The sequence below is a fragment of the Ananas comosus genome, linkage group 11, assembly GCF_001540865.1.
Source record: "Ananas comosus cultivar F153 linkage group 11, ASM154086v1, whole genome shotgun sequence".
NCBI lineage: Eukaryota > Viridiplantae > Streptophyta > Magnoliopsida > Poales > Bromeliaceae > Ananas > Ananas comosus.
Window position 1 is genome coordinate 10,589,121 of NC_033631.1, and position 24,355 is coordinate 10,613,475.

Sequence of the window (24,355 nt, forward strand, 5' to 3'; positions counted from 1 at the left end):
ACAGCACTAAAGTAGTGGGCCAAAAAAAAAAAAAAGAAAAAAGGAAGCGCTGCGCTGTTAATCCAATCAAAATGAAAAGTAGGAACAAAAAAACATATTAAAACGAAATGATAGATAGGCGCAGATCAAAGCCCCAAGTGTTTGTTTCGCGGAAAGCGACAAAGAGTAAACTCATTTATTAAAGAGTAAACTCATTTTCGATTGTAAATTATTTNTTTAATAACCCAAAAAAAAAAAAGTTTGTTGACAAATACACTAATCACAACAGCACTAAAGTAGTGGGCCAAAAAAAAAAAAAAGAAAAAAGTAAGCGCTACGCAGTTAATTCAATCAAAATGAAAAGTAGAAAAAAAAAAAAAAAAAAAAAAAAAAAAAAAAAAAGGCGCAGATCAAAGCCCCAAGTGTTTGTTTCGCGGAAAGCGACAAAGAGTAAACTCATTTATTAAAGAGTAAACTCATTTTCGATTGTAAATTATTTTGGATAAACTTCAAATATCATTCCTATAATTTTACACTTTCTCCCTACAGTTTCGTATTTTTCATTTTAATATTCTATAATTTAAAATGTATCAATTTAATACAATATAATTTTATTTTTTTCTTTTCACCGGTCCTTCATTAATTTTTTATTAAATTATATACAAAAAAAACTTCAATTACTATTCTATAATTTAAGGTATATCATTTTAGTACTCCTTTAGTTTTACCTTTATTACTAATTTAACGAAAAAAAAATAGTGAAGAAAATAACAAAAAACATATATAAAACCATATGATACAAAAATGATATACCTTAAATTATAGAATAGTAAAGTAAAAAAATACAAAACCATGGTATTTGAAGTTTTCTTTTATTTCTTAATTTTTTACTTTTGGGTTCATACTTCATAGCACTCTTACGAGTAGAAATATTTCACCTCTCAAACTCGTGAAAATATATAGTATAGTATAGTATCCATTATTTACACGAATAGAAACGTCCCCATCACAGACAAGCCTTTACAGCTGGCGAAGAAGAAATAAAGAGTGACGGCGAATCAGGCGATTCCATCATCACTAAATTTCAAGGAGCAGAATATTACATCCTTCACGTTCCATAGGCAGATGTTCTTGTTCTGTATATGAAAGAGTATGGATGATCCTCCTCACCATTACACGCAACAAATAATATATCACATTCTGTATTAACAGAGAGTGTCGTTTCTCACCCAAGTGAACAGAAACTTCTGCTGAGCCTCTTTCTTATTTATGTTTCCATTCCATCTCTACTTGCAATCCTGCTAATCCTGCTACAAATGAGATGCATATGCTCATGTGCATGCGCATGCTCAAAATTTCGAATCCTTCTACAGATGTGCTTCGCTCCACTTCCAATCTCACCGCAGTCGATTAACAGATAACCATGTGACTTATACTTGCCTGAGTGTGCTGGACAAATATACTCTCGATTGCTTGGCCCTCCCTCCAAATTAATCAACCGATATCCATCATCCAAATCTCATTAGTTGGACCTACACAAAAACATCTGAAGACAGAAACACAACAACAAGGGAAAAAGATCAGGAAGTAAGACGAAGAGTATAGACGTAAGTTAATATAGAGAGTGAGAGAAGCGAAGGGAGAAAAAAAAAAAAAAAAAAAAAAAAAAAAATATATTTTTAATGCATGTGCCTATTTCATCGCCAAGTGGGACTCAAATTCTGATCGCTTAGTCTAAGACGGAGGGTGCAAATTAACCATTTAAAAAAAAAAAAAAAAAAAAAAAAAAAAAAAACCAACCGATAAAACGTCCGGGACAATTGTCGAGACTGCACCAGAGAAAGATAACGTTGCAGTCTTCCTCAAAAACTTTGCTATCCGTTCATCTCTTGGCAGTAATATGGCATGATGTTCTTCTCTGCCTCTTACGCATTAACAACTTTGCAGACAAGCACGAAATAAATGTATTGGAAAGAGTAAACCCATCAATAGTTCGACCTGATCTTACAGATAGACAAATGTGAATCAGAAACCCTAATGGAATTAAATGGCCGTAGATCAGTCTCACTTTTGACCAAGGTGAGAATAGAATGATCATAAAACACAGCAACTTAGTAAGGATAGAAGCAAATGACAAGAGACATCAGAATTCAGGGGGTTAAAAAAAAAAAAAAAGGAATATCAAATGCTCAAAGGCGGATATCACCATTTCGGTAAGGTTGTGTACATAAAATTTAGAGAGCAACATCTTGGCAAAGATTTCTTCAAAAGAAATTAGAAACATAAAACTTAGTGACATCCAAATCCACGACCGCAAGATATTCAGAATCTTGGTATTGTAAACACTTCGACGGAACCCTTTACATTGAAGAATTGCTCTTAAACATTACAATCACTAACTGAACACAAAGAACACTTGCACATCAATAGTTACGAGATTCAAACGGTAGAGCAGAATAGCAACAGAACTAGAATAGGCAGGGTCTTTGAGTTACCAAATAAAATGGCATATGGCATTCTTCATGCAATGTTTCTGTTAGACTTTTTGTTGTCCGTTCTTGCTACATCACAAATATTACTCCTTTGTTATTCTCTGTCAAAGATTAAAGCATCTATCGGCACAGACCGTATCTACCGTGCCGTATCGTGCCAACAAGATATCCGCACGATACGGCACAGGTGCCGTATCTACCGTGCCGTATCGTGCCAACAAGATATCCGCACGATACGGCACCTGTGCCGATGGCACAATTCAAAACCCTTTATTCTTGAAATTAATAAGTAATTTTCTCAATAAAGTTCAAAATATTTGATAAAAATACATAATAAATAATTGGCATAATTTGTTGCTAAAGAAAATAAATATTTCATGCCATTACGTGTCAGCACATATATATTTTTTGTGACCGGCACGCATCGGCACGGCTCAGCACGCACCGTACCGGCAAGTTTCCGGCACGATCCCGTACCACGGCACTTAAATCCTTGCTCTCTGTATAAAACAAATTAAAATTAAAACAACATCGATCAATGATGCTTTCGATTTTACAAACGAGATGATATAGCAGATATGTCAACCTTCATATGAACAACAGATAGGCTGGTCTTTACACAATTTAGTTTCAAACTAACAAGTAAACATCATAAACTCATATTAAACTCGTTATCAAATTTCCAGGTATGAGATGTGCTATGTCTTTCAGAAAGCTTCAATGCGAAGATCACATCATTCTCATTATCCTTACGAGGCAAGAAATTACCAAACTAGAAAAGAAACCCCAAAACAAAGTATCAATAGACAATGCAACAGATCTATGAAAGGTATCATTTCAGTGTGCCAGTGCATTGCAACCAAAAGCGAACAGCAGAAGAGGATTAAGTGCTGTTACAGGAAAATTCAGGCAAGGATTCAACACGAGAAGGATAAGAGAAAATTGTCCAAATTTTAGGATAGTGGGAAAATGACAAAACAAGTAAAACAAAGATGAAGATCATAAGATGCAAGATACAACCAAGCATCTAGGTAACTCCACTTGAAATGCTAAAGTTAGCACAATACAAAATTATGACTTGTTGAGAAAACAAAGACTCTCTCAACAAAGACTAGCATCAACATCGCATTTATCCTATAACTTCTAAATCTTGATACGCGTTGAACCAGATCAGTCAATAAGTTAAAAGGCTCTAACAACCTACATGATGGGGTGCAGACATTCAATTTGGAAGTAAAAAAAAAAAAATCAGTAAGTAATAGAAAACGCATAGCAATCACTGCTGATTATAGAAAGCCTTGAGGAGAAATCAACCATGTGGAGAGTAACGTAGCCCATGCAAAGAGCTAATCATCTGAACAGCTTTCTTCAGAAAGCATCATTAAAACAATAGCAACCAGTAAATGAATAAGAAAACAGCTCATATGTGACCAGCAGGCAAAATTCTGCATGCAAGAATGACAAAAATATTTGAATCAACCACAAGCCACAGCAACTATGAACTCAACAGTCCTTCATTAAGGGATCTGTCTCCTCCCATACATGGGGTACATATAATGGATAGTAATGCAACACAAGAAGTGTATAAACCATAAGACTTCGAGCATTCTTCTTTCCACTTGCACATACTCCAAATTTATAAGCAAACATTAGTCTATTATCAAGCCATGAATGCATAACAGAAGATCATTAAAGCTAGATACTGCAGCAGAACAATAAAGAGGGAAAGGAAAGAAAAAAAAAAGAGCCAAGCAAATATCATTCCATTAAAGGATAGGAGGTGAAATAGGAAGGCAACCAACAAGCATAGCACATCCATATGTAACATAAGCATTCAAATAGTCACAAAGACAAAATACAACTTTAGCTATTAAGCTGTTTTTTCTCAGTCAACAATCTAGACTAGTTTCACTAACTCCCAAAACTTCCAATAGCAAACACTCAGAGAGCAAACCGCATTCTCAGATAAGAAGTAGCCACAAAGCAAGCCATTCATCAAAGCAGTACAAATCTGAATTCAGCACAACCATTCAAAGCATTTGCTCCCAAGAGTTGTCATATACCTGAATCACACATGCATCACAATTAAATCAATAATTCAACCACAACAAACGAAATGGCATGCACTACACTAGAGAAACCCTGCCATGGAAATGACTGTACTAAAATTGTCAAAGAATGCATGAAAGAAATGCAACAAAGTGCAAATGACAAATTGACAATATCAAGCATAACAAACAGAAGATCCAGAAATTAATAAACACAGTGATGTAAGCTACATCAACTAATCCAAAGACTAAACCATAAATTCTGTATTAGCAATAAGCCATCTTGATATCAATTACAATAAAGTGCATCAGCAAATTGATACCTGGCATACCACAGATAAAATAGGCCAAGACTGCAAAGAGCAAATAGCACAAACTGCTAAAGTCATTTAACTGAACTTCTTCTAAATGGTGCCAAAGAAACTTAGTTTTCCTAGGACATATATAAGCAGGCCTTCCTATGGCGGAGATCGCAACATTCCAGGTTCAATTGCAAAAGTAGCAGTCTAACTGTGAAGATAACATTGCAAGAGTTCGACCACAGAACCAAACAAACTACAGTTTCATTACGGCACATATTCATTAAGAGAGAAGTGAGAAGCAATAACACCCAGCGAAAACAAAACTTGATCCACCCTAACAACACACAACAGACAAGCAGACATAGAAAGGAAGAATGAGCATTAGAAGCAAGTCAGCAACTATCACTAATAGCAGGCCTTCTGTTTCTACAATAGGAACACATAGGGCTCCTTTGGTTTGCGCTATTCTGCCAAGATTAGTTGCACAATAATCCAACAATACACCTGAACTAAATCAAACATAATAACACAGATGAGTCATAATCTGATTCACAGGAATCACATTCCTGATTATGTTGAAATAAGGATTGTTGTGCCACCGGCATGGCCCATGCGATTGTGCCCGCAGCATGGCACAGCACAACAACACCAGGTGCGCCAATGTAGACATGCCCCCCGTGCCAATGGCACACCATCAACACATTGGCATGCATTGGCAAAGATTTCTTTTATTACATTCTCATGAAAAAATAGTTTTAAAGAGTTTAATATCTCTAATGGTTATAAAAATAATTTATATACTATATCTCACACTATTTAGTGGGAATAGAGCCATAATCATTATTAATAACTAAAAAAAATTCATTTCATGTATATTATAAAAATATATGCATGGAAGCAAAACCAAAATCCCAGACACACAAAATTTTGTAGGACAACACTACCTTGGGTAAATTCACTAGATCTAAAATAATAAAAGAAAATGGAGGAAATCTTCTGATTTGTTTTTGTTTTTGTTTTCACTTAAGTTGGTCTTACAATGCAATGGAGCTTACTATTTGCTCCAATTATTAGTAGATTCATTTACAAGATCTACATACTTAAAGTATTGAAAAACATTTCTAGAATTTTTTACCTCTAAAAAATTAAAAAAATACTTTGAAAATACAAAACAAATTGTCAACACAGTATCGGCACGATCCAGTGCCACATGCCAGCACGACATCGACACAGGACGGCATGAGTAGCCTGGTTGGCTCGGGCAATCCTTGTGTTGAGAAAATCAGGAATGTTGCTTGCATAGTGCGAACCAAACACGCCCATAGAGTTTTGCTGATAACACGAGTGCACTTTATGGTGATAAAATCTTAAGAAAAAGCAGCAAAAGCTACTAACTAATAGTCCAACTTGCTAAACTAATACCAGGAGACAACATGATAGCTAGATTCACTAACTAAAATTCAAAATATGCTGTGTAAAATGACATTTGCAGTAAACTACCTCAGTAATAAGGGGGCATGTTTGGATAAGCCCCTGGTCCACCTGGCACCCTAGACGCAGGAGACGAACCTGCTGGTGGGTGATGCTGGCTCTGATAAGCTGACGACGGCATAGTATACTGCCCACTTTCAGAATACGGCCCCGAAGGCACTCCAACCGAGTTTTGTGGCATGCGATACATAGAAGAACCCATGCCTTGAGCACCATACCCACCGGAACCAGGACCGCCGTACTGAGAGGAAGGCCCATAAGAACCGCCATACTGCGAGGAAGACCCATAAGAACCTCCAAAGCCTCCGCCGTAGCCGCCACTTCCAGTGCCGCTCATTGATGAAGGAACTTGATTTCCGACTGTTTGCATACCCGGATTGGCCCCTCCCATGGATGAAGGCAAGGATTGATGGTGGAAACCGCCATATTGGCTCGGCATGGAATTCGGCACCGTCGACTGCATTCCCATCTGCTGCCCCGGTAATCCGGGTGGCGGAGCGGGACCGGGAGCCCCCGGCTTCCCCTTCTTCCCCTCGATCGCGAGCTTGCACACAAGCACATGGCCATCGATGGTCTTGGTGGGCTCGATGAGCGCCGCCTGCGCCGCCTCGACCGTCTTGTAGACGAAGAGAGCGAAACCGCGGAACTTCCCGGTCTGCTTGTCGAACCCTAGCGGCCCCTCCTCGATCTCCCCGTAGGAGGCGAACTGCGTGAGGAGGCGCTCGGAGGGCATCTCGGCGGGGACGTTGCCCACGTAGATCTTGCGGAGCGACACGTCGGCGGCGGGCGCGGCTGCGGCGGCGGCGGAGCCCGCGGCGCCCCCGGCGCCGGCGGAGGCGAGCTGGGTGACGGCCATGCGGCCGTCGATCTTCTTGGAGGGCTCCTTGAGGGCGAGGAGGGCGCCGTCGGCGTGGCGGAAGGTGATGAAGCCGTAGCCCTTGCTCTTGCCCGTGTTCTTGTCGACGATGACCACGGCCTCTTCGAGCTCGCCGAAGGCGGAGAAGAGGGAGCGGAGGGTCTCGGTGGTGGTCTCCCACCCGAGCCCGCGGATGAAGAGCTTGCGCTGGGCGAGGTCGCGGTCCGCGACGGCGCGCACGGCGTCGAGCGCCGCCGCGTCGCGGCACGCCGCGCCGGCCACGATCTCCGCGAGCTGCTCGCGGGAGAAGGGCTCGACCAACTTGAGGACGTCCTCGTTGGTTAGCGCCGCCGCCGCCGCCGCCGCGCCGTTCTCGTCAGGCTTGCGCTTCTTGATGGCTGGATCCATGGCCGCGTGACGATGCTGCTTCAGCAAACACTCCTCCTTCCTAAACCCTCCTCTCCTCTACCCTTCAACCAAAACCCTAACCCTAACCCTAAACCCGAGGGGAGGAGGATGAGACGATGAGTCGGTCGGGGTCGGGGAAAAAGGAGTGGCGTTGGAGTGGCGCAGCAATATATTGGATATATAACTGATGGGCCTTAAAGTGTTATGTAGATGGGCCCTATTTTGCTTACGGGCCACATTAAGCCTTAATGCACAGGTGATCATGGGTCATAGGCCCATTTGGATTCGTCGCTCCTGGCCCGCTAAGGCTTAACGGCAACTCTCATATTGGGCCACGTAGGCTTAGCCGGAGCCTATAAGGCATAGTTTGTCGGTGCACTCTTCTCCAATGTCATCTATCTATTCCTATTCCTATATATTATTTTTCATGAAATTTGCCACGTGACAATTCCTCCTTCATCCCCTCTCCACACTCTTTGATGCTTCGTCTTCCCACCTCATCTCTACTCAATGCTTCATCTTCCCACTCGCCCACTTTCTAATTAATATATTCATATGATTTATTTTTATCTAAACAAATCATTTTAAAAAAAAATGTATTTGCTGTTGTAACTTTCATTATTATTATGTATAATCTATTTGCTGTTATAACTTTTGCCACATTTGTATATATCTGTCTTATATTTTTTATTTGTATTTATTGATGTCTTATTACAAATTAAAAAATTTTAAAATTTTAATTTTATCAATTTTTTATCTTCTATAATATTAGCCCGTCGCAATACAAGAGTAATAGTTACTTAAGAATTTGCGAATGTTATATAGGGTAAAGTTGTAATAACACTCCAATAGATATATCCAAACCCTTTATGTGGTAATCTTTATGTTTTTATAATGCGCACAATCCAATTTGTACAACCGAAAAGTGGTTAAAAATTTTACATCTATTTGTACAAGAAATAATATTTTCATACTAAACTTATTAATCCTTTTTTTAAAAATATTTTCATGCATGTAACATTTCCCATTTTAATAATCTTTTCCCTTGCAACCTCAACCACGAAAGTAATATTATGTAGTGCCAAGATACAATACAAGAGTGGATGTCTAAAAGTACTAGTAAGGCAAGCTCTTAGAGCTAGAGCTAGTGCACAAACCCTTAACATTAGAAAAACCCTCTATTGCAGTGGCCTTTCTCAAAATGGATGCCATGTTCCTCTTAAGGCTCTCCTTAACCATCTCTCCAATGGCTCTTCTACATTGCTCCTCCTCTCTATCTCCACTGCAACCATCAAACAGAGACACCCTCTCGACTCGCGGCCCCGAATGCACTCTCATCCTCACTTCCCCTTCATTTTTGATCCACTGCAGTATCTTCATCGCCCTTCTCCGCGCGATGTCGCTCCCCAGCAACGCGATCTCCAAAAGCACTTCCACCGCCCCGTGCTCAACCAACTTCTCCCTGTACACTCTACATCCATTTTGGGCTACAACCATCATTAGATACACCGCGAGCTCTCGACACTTGGGCTTATCGTCCCACGACATGACCACCACGAACGCTTTCGGGACCGCGGAGTGGTCTGCGATGCGTCTCTTCGCCGCGGGGCTCACTACCAAGTTGCTTAGAATTGAGAGAGCCCCCTCTGAGGTCCTCCTATCCAATGATAAGGTAAGTAATGCATGTATTGTGTCATTGGATACAATGCTTTTGAAGTTATCTAGCTTCGTTGAGAGGTTGTATAGGGTGGCTAAGCACGCCAACTTCGTGTTCTCCGTTGCGTCGTTCGCGTTGAGAGTTTCGAATACGAGGGGGAGAATGTGAGAGGTGTTGAGGGCGAAATCGGTTTTCGCTAGGGAGGAGATGGAGGAGAGGAGGAGAAAAAGCTCTTGGCTTCTTGAGAAGTCCTTGTTAGGCATAAGCTGGGGCAATTTTGTTAGGAGACCTGCTTCTACCATAAGCACCTTGTTTCTGAAGAAAAGCACATTAAACTCATTGTTGTTAGAAACATAGATCCACTTATATATAGAAAGGGAGGGAGAGTCCAACAACTATATTTTAATTTTATAAGCAAAATCGTCTGCGTACTTATAAATCGTTTTCGATATTAGAGCTTCCAAATCAACGACTCATACCGTTAAACATTATTTAGAGTATCTAAAATTTCTATAAATCAAATTTCATAATTTTTTGATATCATTTAGCTTACGATTAAAATTTTTCAAAGTTGACAACTTTTAACGGTCGATATGAGATAATTGTCAGTTTAACAATGTAAAAATTTCAAAATCAGTTGAATTTTTGATAAAAAAAAAATTATATCCACTATCTATGTAAAGATCAATAATTTTAATCTTAAATTGAAGAATCTGATCTTCTAATTTTAGAAGGTCATTTGATTTTGACCGTTTATTTTATAACTTTTTTTATGGACATTATTATAATTTCAAAAAAAAATCATGAAATTTGATTTCTAAAAGTTTCAAACGGTCTAAATTATGTTTAATGGTATCGTTGATTTAGAAGATTTATCACCGAAAATAATTTATAAGTACGAATGACTCTATAGTTATAAGAATATAGTAGGCACACTATATATATATATATATATATATATATATATATTAGAAACATACACATACAGTAACCCCTATGATTTCATATCAAGATATAAATATGTACACCTAAAAGTGTCTATTTAACTACACTTCTGCATCTATTACAGTCGGTGCAGCTATTGTAAAAATATTATACCAAAATAAAAAAGAAAATGTTGTCATTTTTTTCAATATATAGTTCTACGGAATGGCGTTTCTACGAAAGATCCAGCTAACCAAACCAAAAGTTTAAAGTCTTTGCCTAATATTTTCACTAATAATTAGTTAAGGGATAATTCAGTTTGGCTGGAAAAGTATTTTCGATCGATTTAGATTTTTCAAAAGGAAATTTTTTTCTGAATTTTTTTTTTAGATTTATGGAAAAGTTTGTAGTAGCCAAACATTGCCCAAGTAATAAATGGATTTTCCTCAACCATACAATCTTATTGTAGGCTAAGCAATGAATTAATTAAACAATTTGTGTACTCTTTCTTTTATTTATTCTTTTTAACAATGATTCAATTGTTGGGTAAAAGATGCGATGTGTCGTGTCATGTTCTATAGATATACCTAATACTAACGAACAAAGTTGAAATAAAGGAGAAGCGTTGATAAATTTGTGGTCAAAATTTTGTTGGTTCATGAGCCATGCCTAACGATTTTGTAATTTAGAGCAAAAGTCAAAGTTCTCTTCAACTTGGAAATCATTTTGTCTCTACCACTTTAGGTATCTTAAAATATACATTAAAATATAATTAATTAGTTAGATTTAATAATTTGTAATATGATTCTAATTTGTATTGGTGATTGTATAGTAGCATTTTTGTTTAGCTTTTTGTTTTCTTTTTTCCTAAAAAAAAAGTTGGTAATTAACGTTGAAAGATATAGCAAATTATTGGTATATATAAGGTCTATAAATGCTTAATTATTAAGAATAATGTTCTCTCTATTTTTGAATGTACCAAAAAGTAGATTGATGCATTAGTTTTTTTTTTTATTTATACTTACATTCTAGCTAATGTCGTATTTGAAACTAAAACCTTTACAAATCTTGGGGTACATTCTAAGCTACCCTTAGCTTTAGTAACAAGCAAGTTAAACTAATAAAAAATTATAATTCAAAATAATTATTATGGCTACAACTATCTCACCTAGTGATAAATAAAAATAAAAATACAAAAATTATTGAATAAGAAGTTCAATAACAAGTATTTTCCCCTGGGAACTAACATGAAATGAACTACATGACTTATTTATTAGTTAATTAGCAACTTTTTAGGTCCTTTTTTTTCTCATATTTAAGAAACAACAAATTGTTAGCTAGTGGAATTAATAAAAAAAAAAACCATCTTTTATTGTTAAGTTTATTGAAAGAGAGTTTAGATGAAGAATTTGAATGCTAGTATGAATAATCATGTAGGAAAACATATATAAATATGTCTATATATATATAAATAATAAACACTTTATACTAATTAAAGAGCTAATCAAATCCAAATGGATTATGGATAGAAAAAAAAAAAAAAAAAAAAAAAAAAAAAAAAAAAAGAGGAGGAGAATGGAATTGAGTGGCTTATTACTCACTTGAAGGTACCTCTACCGAGCTCGATCAAAGCCTCGGCCGCCGAAATCCTGCTACGAAGATCGCGAGAATCGAATATCATGCGAACAAGCGTCGGCACGACTCCGAGCTCCGCCAGAAACCTCTTCGTGCGACCGTCGGCCCTCGCCAGCCTCCCAACCTCCGAGGCCGCCTCGGCTCTCTCCTCCTCCGACCCCCCGAAGTTTAGCTGCTTCACAATCCTCTTCACCGCCGCGGCGTCGACTTCTTTTCTCTTCTCTTCCTCTCCTCCCATGATTCAGTGGAAAATTGAGAAGAGGGATCAAATGGACATGTATATGCTCTTGTTAGGTTTATATATATGGAGTTTGTTTATGTATCATGTGTTAGTTAGAGTGACACACTCTTGTTTGAATACGTTTTTTATGCGTATATATGTATAGTAGTGGGACTCATTTTTGTGGTCTCTCCTCAAGGATGAGTGCGCGCCGCGATGGAAAAGGTTTTCCATCATGTGGCAATTTTATAGGGAGATCCAGCCAGGGACATTGATGAATACGGATATTCGAAATTTTATCCGAATTCAAATTCGAATTCGAACAGAGTGGATTCATCCGATTTGAATGAATATAATTTTCCATATGAATATAAAAACAAAAATCGCATGAATTTAGATTCAAAATATGAATTTTGATTTTATCTGACCCGAACCCGATCCCGACCCAAAACCGAATTTATTTTATATTATATACAATATGTATATAAATATTTGATGTCATATTTGTATTTGTAATTTAAAAATTTAGATTTAATGTAATATATATTTTAAAATATTAAAAGGAGAAATAATTATTTCGGGGTTAGGATTTTCGGATTCGAGGCTCGGGTTTCGGTTCTAGATTTTTGGTCGGATTCGGATTTGAATATGAATTTTAATATCCGTCGGATTCGGGTTCGGATTCGGGTGTAGATTTGGAGTCGGGTTCGGGTTCGGATTTTTAAAAATCCACTCCGAATCCAACCCATTGACATCCGAGCCCCTATATATATATATATATTTTTTAGGCTTTTTTAGTTATATCTAAACTAATCTCATTTTAAACATAAATAGTACATATTATCCCTCAAATTCGTAATAATACTACCGTCAAATAGTAAACTCTAGATGTTCAAAAAATTAAAAAATTAATACTAAATACTATTCACATAAATAATATTTTATTTTAGTCAAGCTTTTCATGCTCGACACTAAAATATTAATAAAAAAATTTAATATTAGTGAGGTTAGATCGATCAACAAGTATAATCATATATTTAATAATTACATATAATCAGAGAAAATTTTTAATTTACCTCCATGTGATTTAGAAAAGTGAGATGTTTTATGAAACACAACATGATAAAATTAAAGCTGTCCAAAATATCCGATATATCATATCCGATCCGGACCCTATTCGGATCTGAACCGGACCCGATAAAAATGGATAGTATACGGGGAAAAAAAATACCCATTAAAGTTTCGGGTATGGGTCCGAATATTTTATATCCATACCCGATTTGGACCCGACCCGAACCTGACTTTTAAATGGGTAGGGTCCGGAATAGTTTTTAAATCCGGACCTGGACCCACGATGAAATATTCAATAGTAAATAAAAAAATTTGGAACTTTTAAAATTGAAAGATCAATTTTAATAGGACTTATAGACAAGGGATCTCTAAGTATTTTCATCCTAGAAAAACACTGAAGCCCTAGCCGCTCTTTTCCTACTTTTTTTTTTTCTAATTTTTTTACTCTTTGTTTTTAACTCTTTATTTTTTTTGTTTTATTTTCGCCTAAGAGTTTTTTATGAAACAATATTTTCATCGTCGTCATCATTAGCGATATTAATCCTTTACAGGTGTGGTACAAGTGAGTTTTTTTTCCAAATCACTTCTCTAATCATAGTCGACAATCTAGTTTTTTTTAATGAATATTCTATTTAGTAAATTTTCTAATTCATCTTTATTTTTCTCCCATTTTTTTTGAATGTTAGTTATAATATTAGTAATTACTACAACTTATATTCTCTTTATCTGTAATATGGTATCATAATTTTTTAATTTTTGTATGTTTACATATAAAATTATTTTGAATTTTAGACTTTTAATCAGTAAATATAATGGCCGAAACAAGTTTTGCCCAAACAATTTAATAAAGTCTATAAAAATATATATAAACAGATATCCGTACCCGAACCGTATCCGGTTTTAAACAGGTAGTGTACGGATAGTCACTACCCAGACCCGCATAAATAGACCCGATCGGTATATTAGTAACTTAAGTATCCATATCTGAACCCGACCCAAAGTTAAATGGGTAGGGTTTTTTTTTTTTCTAACAATTTCTTTTTAAGGTACGGATACAGTACATCAACTATCCAGATCCGACCTGGTCCACGGGCACAGCGTTGTACTAGTCCATATTTTTACAAAAATTTCTATATTTTGACATATAAATTTTACCACATTAATATCCTACTTGACGGTAGATCTTAACAGTAAAATAAAAGTAAAATTATAGAATAATAAAGTGAGGCATTTTAAATTACAAAATAGTAAATTAAAAATATGCTAAACCAACGATCGTTCCTAGAGCAAGTGGCAAAGGATTTGACGGTTGCCTAGTTGGTATCCGAGATCCCAAATAAATTTATTTCTAAGTGAAATTAACGAAGTGGCTAACATACTATTTATCTCTCTCTCTCTCTCAAAAAAAAAAAAAAAAGAAAAAAAGAAAAAAAAAAGGGCGAGGCGAGCATCTTAAATTGCTCCCGCGGTGCAAGAGAACATCACTCATCCGCTCTTCATCTCCCCCGTTTCCACCATTCCCCACCCCCAAATACGAGCCAAGCGTAATCTCTCTTTCTCTCTCTCTCTCTCACACACACACACACTCTTTCTCTCTCTTGTGGCATCTTCTTCTATTATTTGTAAGTTATTCTCTCTATCTCTTCTATTCTATTTCTGATCTTCTTTACACAGTTACTCTCCATTCTAGATTCTTTTTAAGTTATTAACTTGATTTTGTAGTTTCCTTGGTTATAATTTTCAATTTCGTCGCCAGAGGTTTGAATTTAAGAAATTTAGTCCACGAAAAATGGCCCCGATTTCGAATCTTCAGACATTGTGCTAATCGAAGTAACTTATTATGCGCGTTTTCACTTTGTAACCTGCATGGCTCAAAAAGTTACAGTTAACTTATTTTTCAGTAAAAATAAAAATAAAATCTACGCTATATCACGTATAGGGCAAATTGAAGTTTACCCTTTATTAATAAATTACAAAGGAGTTAAACAGATGAGATGCCTGTTTAACAGACATAATCTGACAGATTTCCGTCAGACTGGTCAAATTATCCAAATCTCTAACTTGGATTCCTGCATCTTTTTGTTTTCGCTGATTAATAAACCTATCAGTATGATTTCCGCCTAAACCGGAACCTTAAAATTGGTCTAGGCACTTCTTTGTCTCTTTCGTGCCGTGTCGACACGTCGGCATTTGGTATTCTTCACGATGGTCCTCGACACTTCAAATGATGGGACTCCGATCTCATTTGAACCGAACTTCATGAACAATAAAACCTGACATGTACATTGCTTCTGCTAGTGGAAGGATCATATTGATTTTGATTCTTTGCGGTGAAATTTTTGCAGCAGGACATTCATGTGTTCTCCGTCTATCTATAATGCTGCTAATGCTTCTTTCGGACCCACTCTCACGTATGCCAAGCATTGTGTACGCTGCGAACGAGGGATGGCACTGAAAAAGTTTCGAATACTTTATCCAACGAATGCATTTCGAGCGTCTACTCTAACTTGTTCCTCCTTAAGAGAGTATATTGGAGGCCAGTTGGAGCGTAGAGCGGACGACAAGTTACTTTATACTAGTAATAGCTTGTTGAGTGCAAAATTGGAGCCGGTTATGCAAGCACAAGAAGACCAACAAGATCTATCACTTGATGTAGAAAACGGTTCTCGTTCTTGCTATGTGGCTGATAGTGGTTATGATTCGGGCCATTCGGCAAAAGCGAGTATCGGTATGTCGAAGAAGGAAATAGAGAGGAGGCGTAAAATTGGAAGAGCGAACAAAGGCAAGGTTCCTTGGAACAAAGGGCGGAAACACAGTGAAGGTATGATCTTGCTTGCTTTTTTGCGATTTAATTCTGAGGTTGACCTTTTTTACAGTACTTACGTTATTTGTTGAATAACGTAGAGACTCGAGAGCGCATCAAGCGAAGAACTAGAGAAGCCTTGAGTAACCCCAAGGTGACGTCATGTAAGAAACCATTGCATACTTTCTATTTCTTTAAGCTCTGTTATGTACTAGTGAATTCGTCTTTTCCGAGTTCACGATGAATTTTTTTTTTTTTTGGTTTTCCTCTCATTTCAGATTAGGAAGAAGATGTTTGGATCCCCTCGCTCTCACAGGTAAAAACTTGGGTAAAATGAATGAAATCCCCTTGCAATTATCGTGATTTTCGCATTGGCCCTATACTCTGTGATCCTAAGGAGTTAAGTGATATATAAATATAGGTAAATTGATGAGAAGGTTTAGTTTGAGGAGGTAATACATAGTTTTTTAGTATTTCAGGGCGGCAAAGTGGAAATCACAAATATCTCTAAGGTGTTTCCTGCATTTTAGCCTCAAAAGTATTATGAGTTTGGTTTCTGATTCGTGGAGATTATGTAGATGCACGCCAATCTCGTGTTGCTCATCTTAGTGAGGAATTAATCGAAATATTTTTGCAGTGATGAAAGTAAGGCAAAGATAAGTTCCGCCTTAAGAAGTATTTGGGAAGAGCGCCTGAAGCACAGGAGGTTGCAAGAGACTTGCTATCTGATGTGGCAGAGAAGTATAGCAGAAGCAGCAAAAGAAGGTGGTCATGGCCAACAGCAATTGGATTGGGACAGCTTTCATAAAATTAAGGCTGGCTCGGTATCTCAACAACTTCAATGGAAAGCTGATAAAGGAAGTGCAAAGCAGATTGCAAAGCTAAGAGCAGAGATTGTTGCGAGGGTTAGAGCAGAAAAAGCTGCAAGGCTTGCCGATCAGATGGATGATAAAGAAGACAACACAAATGCTAAAGTTGTGGAGGCATTGCCGCAGAAAAAATCAGAGGGAGAGAGAAAGAACGTCGCCCTAAGAAAGATCTTAAAGCTTAAGGAGCGGCTTAGCAAGGTAATTGCCAGTTTGCTTATCTTGGCACCGTCAATAAAGATAATGTTCCTGTTTGCGATTGTTATCAGCTAGCCGGTGAAACAATTTCTATATATCGAAGTCATTTTATGCATTCTCGAATTCACACATGTACGATTGGATTTCTCCTCGTATGCATTTTTCTGTTTCGAAATGCTACTATTTTATTCATATGTGTAGATATTTGTCTTTATACATGGCCAATAACAGTCCTATCACAATTTACGCCAAACATTTCCTAGTCAAATAGATAGCATGATGTAATTCACCTACCGATAAGACTCCTAGTCTCTTAATTTTTTTTACTTTGTTAGTATATCTGATTTCTCCTTCTGATGAAATTTCTCTCTGATGTTTGTCTATTCACGGCTAAAGTTCCACCACCGCAAAAAGCAACTGGAGAAGTTGATCAGTTCTAAGAAGAAAATGGCAATAAGCCCTAAGCGGGTGATCGAGGAGCGAGATGTAGAGATTATCAAGTCCGAGAAACCACAAGCAAGAGTTTCACTTGCCGATCAAATTCAAGCTGCGAAGATCGTAAAAGCAAAGCTCGCTTCAGTGAGCATTCCAGCACTTGCATCTTCTAACATTCCCTTGGAGGAGAATTCATCAGGCTTTTAACTTCTCTCTCAATTTCGAAAATGATCAAAGCTTTACTGCTCTTCAGTTTACCAGACGTTGGTCGGGAAAAGTCTGATTAACAGGTTCCTTTGTTAATTTGATTTGTTGTGTTGATGTTGCTATATTTAGTTCCACTGTTTTATCTTTCATTTTTCAGATGATGAGTTAAAACTTAAAAAACTTAAAATGGGTTGGAGCGAAGTTGTTTTAGCTACGATTTTCGAAAAAATTAGGGTAGTGTGCAGAAAATTTCCAAACTGAGTAATATAATGATAAAATTCAAATAATCTTCGTCAACTTCGAAGTTGGTTGCAAATTTTTATTCTAGGAATGTTGCTACCAATATATATAATTTCCAACATTTACTTGATCAGAGTAATATATGGCTTCACAGCGATTATTCAATTACACACTCATACAGAGCCCCACACCAGCACCAAAGTAATATACATGCATCCTGGGATCAATGATCAAATTTAACTCGATATAATTTTCATTTTCAGTCGAACAGTTCAGTTCATGAGAAGGAAAAGGAGGATGCTTGAATGAAATATATTTAGGTTGCTGCAAGTAGAAAAAGAGAATCAGGAATAGTTAGACATAAACAATGGCCATAGACACATCCAACTACAGCATTCTAAAAATAATGACATAAAAAAGAAAATAGCCAAACACATTTACAAGGCTAACACACCAATTACGAGCAAATAACAAATTAATAATGCTGAGAAACATTTGATCATTGTTGCAGAAAAATAAAAGGCGACGAAAGAAAAAGTTACAGCCACGAAAGAACCAAATATCTTCCATATGTAAATCATGCAAAGTTCAATACACCTGAATAATCACTCAAATGTAACAACAGACCATCAAAATAGCAGTAAAAGTAAAAACTCGAACATTCTATGGATCGACTGTTGTCACCTGTTGCCACTCCCCGTCGACAGCTTCTTTCCACAATGTCACATTGTTGTTCCCATCAGCCACGGCCAATATATTACCTGTTAACGACCACGAAACCCTCCAAACGGGAGTCTTGAAATCATTCAAAACTTTACCTTCCCACTGATCCCCTTCCTTTGCGACCGTCCATATGACTACCGTCCCGTCCTGCGAAGCACTAGCAATGGTTGTTTTAGGGAGACCCAAATTCGGTGCCCAAGCCACGTCTCTCACCCAATCTGAGTGCATCTGAAGCGCGGGAAAACAATCCATCTTCCAACTCCCGTTGTAAAGCTTCCATATCTTGACCGTGTTATCGCACCCGCCGGACGCTAGCTTACTAACTGGATCGATCAAACCAGACCCAATCGAACCAGGGGCCATCGATGGGGCCCACGACACAGAGGTGACCCCAACTGGATGTGCCTGATCGATTCGTGCAGTGTCCCAACCCCCATCACTTCTCGCGGTGAAAACAGATATGTTCCCATCAGAAGACCCGCAAGCCAAGCAGAGCCCAAGTTCGTGAGGCGCCCATGCAATGGAATTGACCGAGGACTTGTGCTCGGAGAAAACATGAGCCTGAACCCACTCATCGGGTTTAGCTCCTTCCTTCCATAGAATAACATTTCCGTCGTAGCCGCAGGATGCGAGCATGGACCCGAACTTCGGGTGTGGCCATGCAACCTGCCACACCGGTCCCTGGTGGCCAGTCAGGGTTGCCAGATGCTGGTGGGAGGAGCCGCTCACGCCGACGATCTTAATGGTCGAATCAGAAGAGGCAGTAGCTAGGCGCTTGCCGTAGTAGTCCATCGAGACGTCGTGGACCACATCCTGATGACCGGTCTCTATTTTATGAGTCGGCATTGCTACAGCTGTTTATTAATTATATTAGTGACAAATAGTAAAAAATTCTAGATCTATGATATCACACAAGAATATAATCATGCAGCATAACATCATATACTAGATAATTACTTTTTTTTTTTTTCATTCTGAAACAGCAAAATACAACAATGTGCTACAATAATAACGAATATAACATAATACCTATGCATTGCAAATTAATCGAAGTTCGAAAACTTCAAAAAATCATATCTTGGTCCCTCATAATGTCATCATTTTATTTTATAGTAGGATAATGAGTAAATCTACATACAAAGAAGCAAATATTTTCTAACATCATACATAGAACGATTAGATCATTATATCTATTCATGCTCTTCGCACGAATCAAAAGATTCGCTTCTTTTTTCTCAACCTCTAATTCCCAATTCGGGAATTTGGGGGAAGTGAATAGATCTCGAAATCGCTACAAAAATAGCACGATCGGATCGAAAAAATAAATTACAAGTACGAAAAGGGCATAAGATCGAAAACCCTAGCGAGAATTCGAATGGAAACAATGTAGATCGGAGAAGAAGGGTTGTTACCTCTCGAGAGATCGCACGGAGTAGAGGGGAAACGCTCCTCCGAACCCTAATCTTAGAGAGAGAAAGCAACTAGCTTAGAGAGAGAAAGAAAAGCGCTCGGCTCTACTATATGCTATTGGGTCGGGTACATATTTACCCGATAACTTGCTAACCCTAAAATTAGTGAGAATTGTTCTCTGCACCGCGTGTATCCGGAGCGTACGCACCTTTTTTATTTTTATGATTAATACTTAAATAAAAATCAAAAACCAACATGGGGGAGAGATATCATCTAAGAATCAAAAGGCCTGTAATAAAAAAAAATTTGAAAATTTATTACTAAGTCACCGAATTGTCTTAAATATTACAGTAGAAAAAAATAATTATTTAATAAATAAAAAATTCATATCTAACTTTATAATATTTTAAATATCATAGAATATATCAGTCGAATTAACTAGATTTTGGTATTATAAAGTTTTATAGATATATGAAATGTGCTTATAGAGATGGGGTAACAAAATAGTTTATGAATCAATTCATCAAGTCACTTACGAACCTTTTTATAAAATATTTGATACTTTATCTTTGTAAATAAATTTTACATTAAAACAAATGTTGAGTATCAACATAAAATTTTATTAGAGCTAGAGTTTGTATAGATTGTTACGAGAAATCATTGTGAGCTAAGATTTTTCTAATTTAAACAATTGTAATTTTAGATAAAGATTTAAAATAAAAAAGAAACAGGTGAGGACTAAAATGTGCGGTCCACAGATGACACGGTGAACCAGGTCCACAGATAAATCCTCAAAATCTGAACCAGATGTTTTATGCGTTCCGGGCTCGCCGTTTCGGCCGCCTCAACCGCTGTTGGAGGTGACTCGCACTCCGGAGACACGACCGATCAAGCGAATCAACGGCTGTGATCTCATTGCACAGCTGTTCCCTGTTAGATACAAAATTCCAAATCTCGTCACTGCTCGAAATTTATATTTCTGCTTTTTTACTTAACGACGTCTCTCTCTCTCTCTCTCTCTCTCCACTCATCACAAACAAATGGCGACCGCCGCCGCATCCTCCTTCGCATCCTCCCTCTCCATCCCCTCCCACCGCTCCAAAACCCTAAACCCCGCCCTCAAAACCCTAGCCCTCGGCTTCCGATCCTCCTCCTCCGCAAAATCCCTGCGCCTCCCCCTCTCCGGGATCCCCATGAATGCTCCGTCCCTGGTGACTCGCCGGGGATGCGGCGCTGCCGGAGCTCGGATGGTCTCCGCACCCTACGTCGCCAAGCCCTTGCCCTCGCTCGATTTCGAGACCTCGGTGTTCAAAAAGGAGAAGATCTCCCTTGCAGGGCATGACGAGGTTTATCTTCCCCCCTTCGCTTGATTTGGTGCGCTTTTTTTTTTTTGGGAGTTTTATGCAGTTTCTATTGTTTTTTATGTGTTTTTTGGGATCATTTTATGGGTTTTTAGTACATTGTGAGAGGCGGGAGGGATCTATTCCACCTATTACCCGACGCGTTCAAGGGGATTAAGCAGATTGGTGTAATTGGATGGGGCTCTCAGGTGAAAGATCCGTCCTTTTGCTATTTTCTCTTTGTTTTCCTCAGTTTTTTAGTAAATTAGTTAAGAAAGTTTTCATTTTCCCCATTAACGATTCAGCGAGTTAATTTGTGCTGGGAAATAAGGGCCTGCTTCGCTTTGTTGGTGCTTCTGCAAAATCGCTGTTCAAAGAAGCACTAACAGCATTGTCAGTGAAGTTTTAGAAGCTCCATATTTGAGCTTCTGCTTTTGTAGCCGAGATGCTCATTTCAGCTTCTTGCAACAGCAAAAGCGCTGGGCTTTTTCATTTGCCAAATGCATAGTTGCTGCTTCTCAGAGTAGAGAAGTTAAGGGGAAAGCAAAGGTTTTTAGTGTTTATGCAAGTGCTTGGTGCTTCTGATGCTCTGCTGATTTGAGGAGGGTACTTGATGAACATAAAGCAATCCTCTTACTTTTATTGAAAGAGTGCATATAATAAAAAGCAAGTGGAAAGAAAAAAAAAAAAGAGTAAATACTCATGCATGTAATTGCCTGCTGTGTTTTATTCAACAATATTTCATGCATGTAATTGTATTTTGACTGACATTCAACTGCATACATATCTCTTGAAATCCTTAAAGAGTATAATACGAGTCAAATTTCTCTACATTGTATTTCTTTCATTTTTTAAGTTCCCTTTTGCCATATTGTTGTAAATTAGCATGGCAATTATCTTGGGTAAATTATCACGAGCTATTATGCTATCCAGCTGGTCAATAATATGATTCAAAAGTTTCTCTTTGTTTGCTTTTGTAGGGTCCTGCTCAAGCACAGAACTTGAGGGATTCACTGGCCGAAGCAAAGTCTGATATTGTGGTGAAGGTTTGGCCTCTACATCACCACTTCTAATGCTTTATGAATTATAAGTTGGTCTCAGCTTTGGGTAATATGACTTCACTCAATTGTCACAGAGCAATCTGGTTACTAGTGCTCTACGGTAGATATTGGTTCGGGAACAGGGGGGAATAGGCCCTTGTTCCCTCCTTTGTTCCCAAACGTGATGTTTGGTATCCGGGAACAGTAGTTCCAGTATTTCAAGAACAAGCTGGTATAAGACTGGAACTGCTGTTCCACCTTTTTCTTAGAACAAGCTTATTTCTTGATGAGAACAAAGTTAATTAAAATCTAAATTTAATTTTAATTGCAGTAAATTATTAATTAATCTAATTAATATATTTAAATTATTATTTATTGCTTTAATAAATAAATAAATAAATAATTATTTATAATTAATTAATTTATTATTTATAATTAATTAATAATAATTAGATAATTATTATAATTAATTTATTATTTATAATTAATTATTAATAATTTATAATATTTATTATTATTTATTAATAATAAATTAATAGATATTATCCTTAATAATTAGATAATCGATAGTATTATTAATTTATTACNGCTCCCTTCTTGGGGGCGTGGTACGTGCCCCACCGTGCCGTACGGCAAGGGGCGGCACTTGATTCCTTGGTTTTAGGATTTGACCTAAAGGATTATTCACGGATTTGTGAAATAATTTTATTGGTATTGGTATTGTTTTATGTCGAATTGTTGTTACTTTTTGCTTTTTGTACGTGCTGGCAATGTAATTTGTATATATCTTTCCTGTTTTGGTAGGATGATTTGTATTTGCCGAGGAGGGAATTCTACTCTTCTTGTTTTTGTTAGGGCAAGCATATGTTTGATTGACTTTTACAGTATGAAATACGCTAGTCGGGATATGCCAAACACCCCATCCAAAAGGGATGAATTCTCTAAAAAGAATCATCGCAAGTATCAAAACCAAGTATAGTAGGGAAATGGGTAACGAATATAAAAATTTGGATCCGTGGAGAAAATATATCTAGCTTGAAGATGTAACAATGATGCAGGACAAATCTGGAGAAACCTGATCTATCTTGCTAGCAATGAACCCAAGATTTATATAAAACAACAATTTAGAAATTTCAAATAATTTTCAAATAAATTTACAAAATTTTCAAATTTACTTTCAGAAATTTTTATTTATTTTAGAAAATAGGAAGAAATACGTGGGAATAGTGGATAAAATAGTAAAAAATTCTAAAATTTTGTGAAAATTTTCAAAAATATAGAGAAAAAATATAGAAACATAATAAGAGGGATGTATAAAAGAGAAGGAATAGATGAAAAAAAGAGAAGGAACTTTGAGAACGATAGATATTCGCCAATGTGCACAGGAAGAGGAAAAAGTAGATAACACCATGACCACAATCAAAATACAAAACACCAAATTTTATTTCATCATTGCCCATCTCTACCGCTCTAAAATTAAAAGTCACAGATGTTAAATTATATAAAACAACTATTGTTCTCCAAAAGCTTAAGCTGATAGAGAACGGTATTTTAATATTTATATTCAACACTCCCCCTCATATATGGACTAGAGACTTTTTGGTAGGCCCAAGACGCGGGCTTGAATTAAATGGGAGTAAATTAAATAACCCTAGGAGCCTAGTGGGACTTGAACTCAGGACCTCTTACTCTGATACGATATCAAATTAGAATTTTTTTAATAAATGATCCTATCAGTTTATTGTGGCTCCATACCCAAGGAGGGTAGGGAAATGCACACATAAGTCTCCAACTTTGGTGTTAACGTAGAAAGAACAAGTGGTAAGTGTTGGCCTAGTGGCCCTAATCCATAATTAAATTTTGATGATTAAAAATAATACTGAAATTTAGACTAATCTTTAATCTTGCGTTTTGTATTTAGATCTCTCAAATTTTTGGAAAGAAACTCAAGAAGGGCAAGGCGCAAGCAGTAAGCTTCATCTCTTGAAGCTATTTACGCTTCCAAGGTCA

At 37.2% G+C, this 24,355-nt stretch overlaps 4 protein-coding genes across 10 annotated transcripts; 1 reads left to right on the forward strand and 3 right to left on the reverse strand.

Moving 5' to 3' along the window:
• LOC109717279 (UBP1-associated protein 2C) lies at positions 902 to 7,579 on the reverse strand. Of its 5 annotated transcripts, XR_002218148.1 has the most exons (4): positions 6,322 to 7,579; positions 1,780 to 1,977; positions 1,209 to 1,525; positions 902 to 1,115 (listed from the first exon to the last, which is right to left on the reverse strand). XR_002218148.1 is itself a non-coding variant. In XM_020242957.1 (2 exons), exon 1 carries the CDS (start codon positions 7,574 to 7,576, stop codon positions 6,323 to 6,325), a length of 1,254 nt encoding a protein of 417 aa, XP_020098546.1. In that variant the 5' UTR covers positions 7,577 to 7,579; the 3' UTR covers positions 2,947 to 2,971; position 6,322. The 5 variants fall into 5 exon arrangements, 2 of the variants coding, with proteins under 2 accessions (XP_020098546.1, XP_020098545.1); XR_002218145.1 differs by having other exon boundaries at positions 902 to 1,525; XR_002218147.1 differs by having other exon boundaries at positions 902 to 1,525; positions 1,780 to 1,982.
• On the reverse strand, positions 8,597 to 12,134 carry LOC109717671. The gene is made up of 2 exons (XM_020243542.1): positions 11,759 to 12,134; positions 8,597 to 9,548 (listed from the first exon to the last, which is right to left on the reverse strand). The coding sequence occupies exons 1-2, from the start codon at positions 12,028 to 12,030 to the stop codon at positions 8,693 to 8,695; spliced, it is 1,128 nt and encodes a 375-aa protein (XP_020099131.1). The 5' UTR covers positions 12,031 to 12,134; the 3' UTR covers positions 8,597 to 8,692.
• On the forward strand, positions 14,529 to 17,743 carry LOC109717871. Of its 3 annotated transcripts, none has more exons than XM_020243820.1 (6): positions 14,529 to 14,627; positions 15,432 to 15,904; positions 15,988 to 16,040; positions 16,165 to 16,202; positions 16,524 to 16,953; positions 17,347 to 17,743. In XM_020243820.1, exons 2-6 carry the CDS (start codon positions 15,439 to 15,441, stop codon positions 17,590 to 17,592), a joined length of 1,233 nt encoding a protein of 410 aa, XP_020099409.1. In that variant the 5' UTR covers positions 14,529 to 14,627; positions 15,432 to 15,438; the 3' UTR covers positions 17,593 to 17,743. The 3 variants fall into 3 exon arrangements, with proteins under 3 accessions (XP_020099409.1, XP_020099406.1, XP_020099407.1); XM_020243817.1 differs by having other exon boundaries at positions 14,564 to 14,705; positions 15,429 to 15,904; XM_020243818.1 differs by having other exon boundaries at positions 14,570 to 14,705.
• On the reverse strand, positions 18,290 to 20,058 carry LOC109717829 (protein transport protein SEC13 homolog B-like). The gene is made up of 2 exons (XM_020243759.1): positions 19,968 to 20,058; positions 18,290 to 19,409 (listed from the first exon to the last, which is right to left on the reverse strand). The coding sequence occupies exon 2, from the start codon at positions 19,399 to 19,401 to the stop codon at positions 18,496 to 18,498; it is 906 nt and encodes a 301-aa protein (XP_020099348.1). The 5' UTR covers positions 19,402 to 19,409; positions 19,968 to 20,058; the 3' UTR covers positions 18,290 to 18,495.

Excerpts from the sequence above, each read along its gene's own strand:
- LOC109717279 (XM_020242957.1), bottom strand. The coding sequence starts at position 7,576 with ATGGATCCAGCCATCAAGAAGCGCAAGCCTGACGAGAACGGCGCGGCG.
- LOC109717671 (XM_020243542.1), bottom strand. The coding sequence starts at position 12,030 with ATGGGAGGAGAGGAAGAGAAGAGAAAAGAAGTCGACGCCGCGGCGGTG. Across the intron at positions 9,549-11,758 it reads CTCGGTAGAGGTACCTTCAA|AAACAAGGTGCTTATGGTAG; the intron begins GTGAGTAATAAG and ends GCTTTTCTTCAG.
- LOC109717871 (XM_020243820.1), top strand. The coding sequence starts at position 15,439 with ATGTGTTCTCCGTCTATCTATAATGCTGCTAATGCTTCTTTCGGACCC. Across the intron at positions 16,203-16,523 it reads GGATCCCCTCGCTCTCACAG|TGATGAAAGTAAGGCAAAGA; the intron begins GTAAAAACTTGG and ends ATATTTTTGCAG. Across the intron at positions 16,954-17,346 it reads TTAAGGAGCGGCTTAGCAAG|TTCCACCACCGCAAAAAGCA; the intron begins GTAATTGCCAGT and ends TCACGGCTAAAG.
- LOC109717829 (XM_020243759.1), bottom strand. The coding sequence starts at position 19,401 with ATGCCGACTCATAAAATAGAGACCGGTCATCAGGATGTGGTCCACGAC.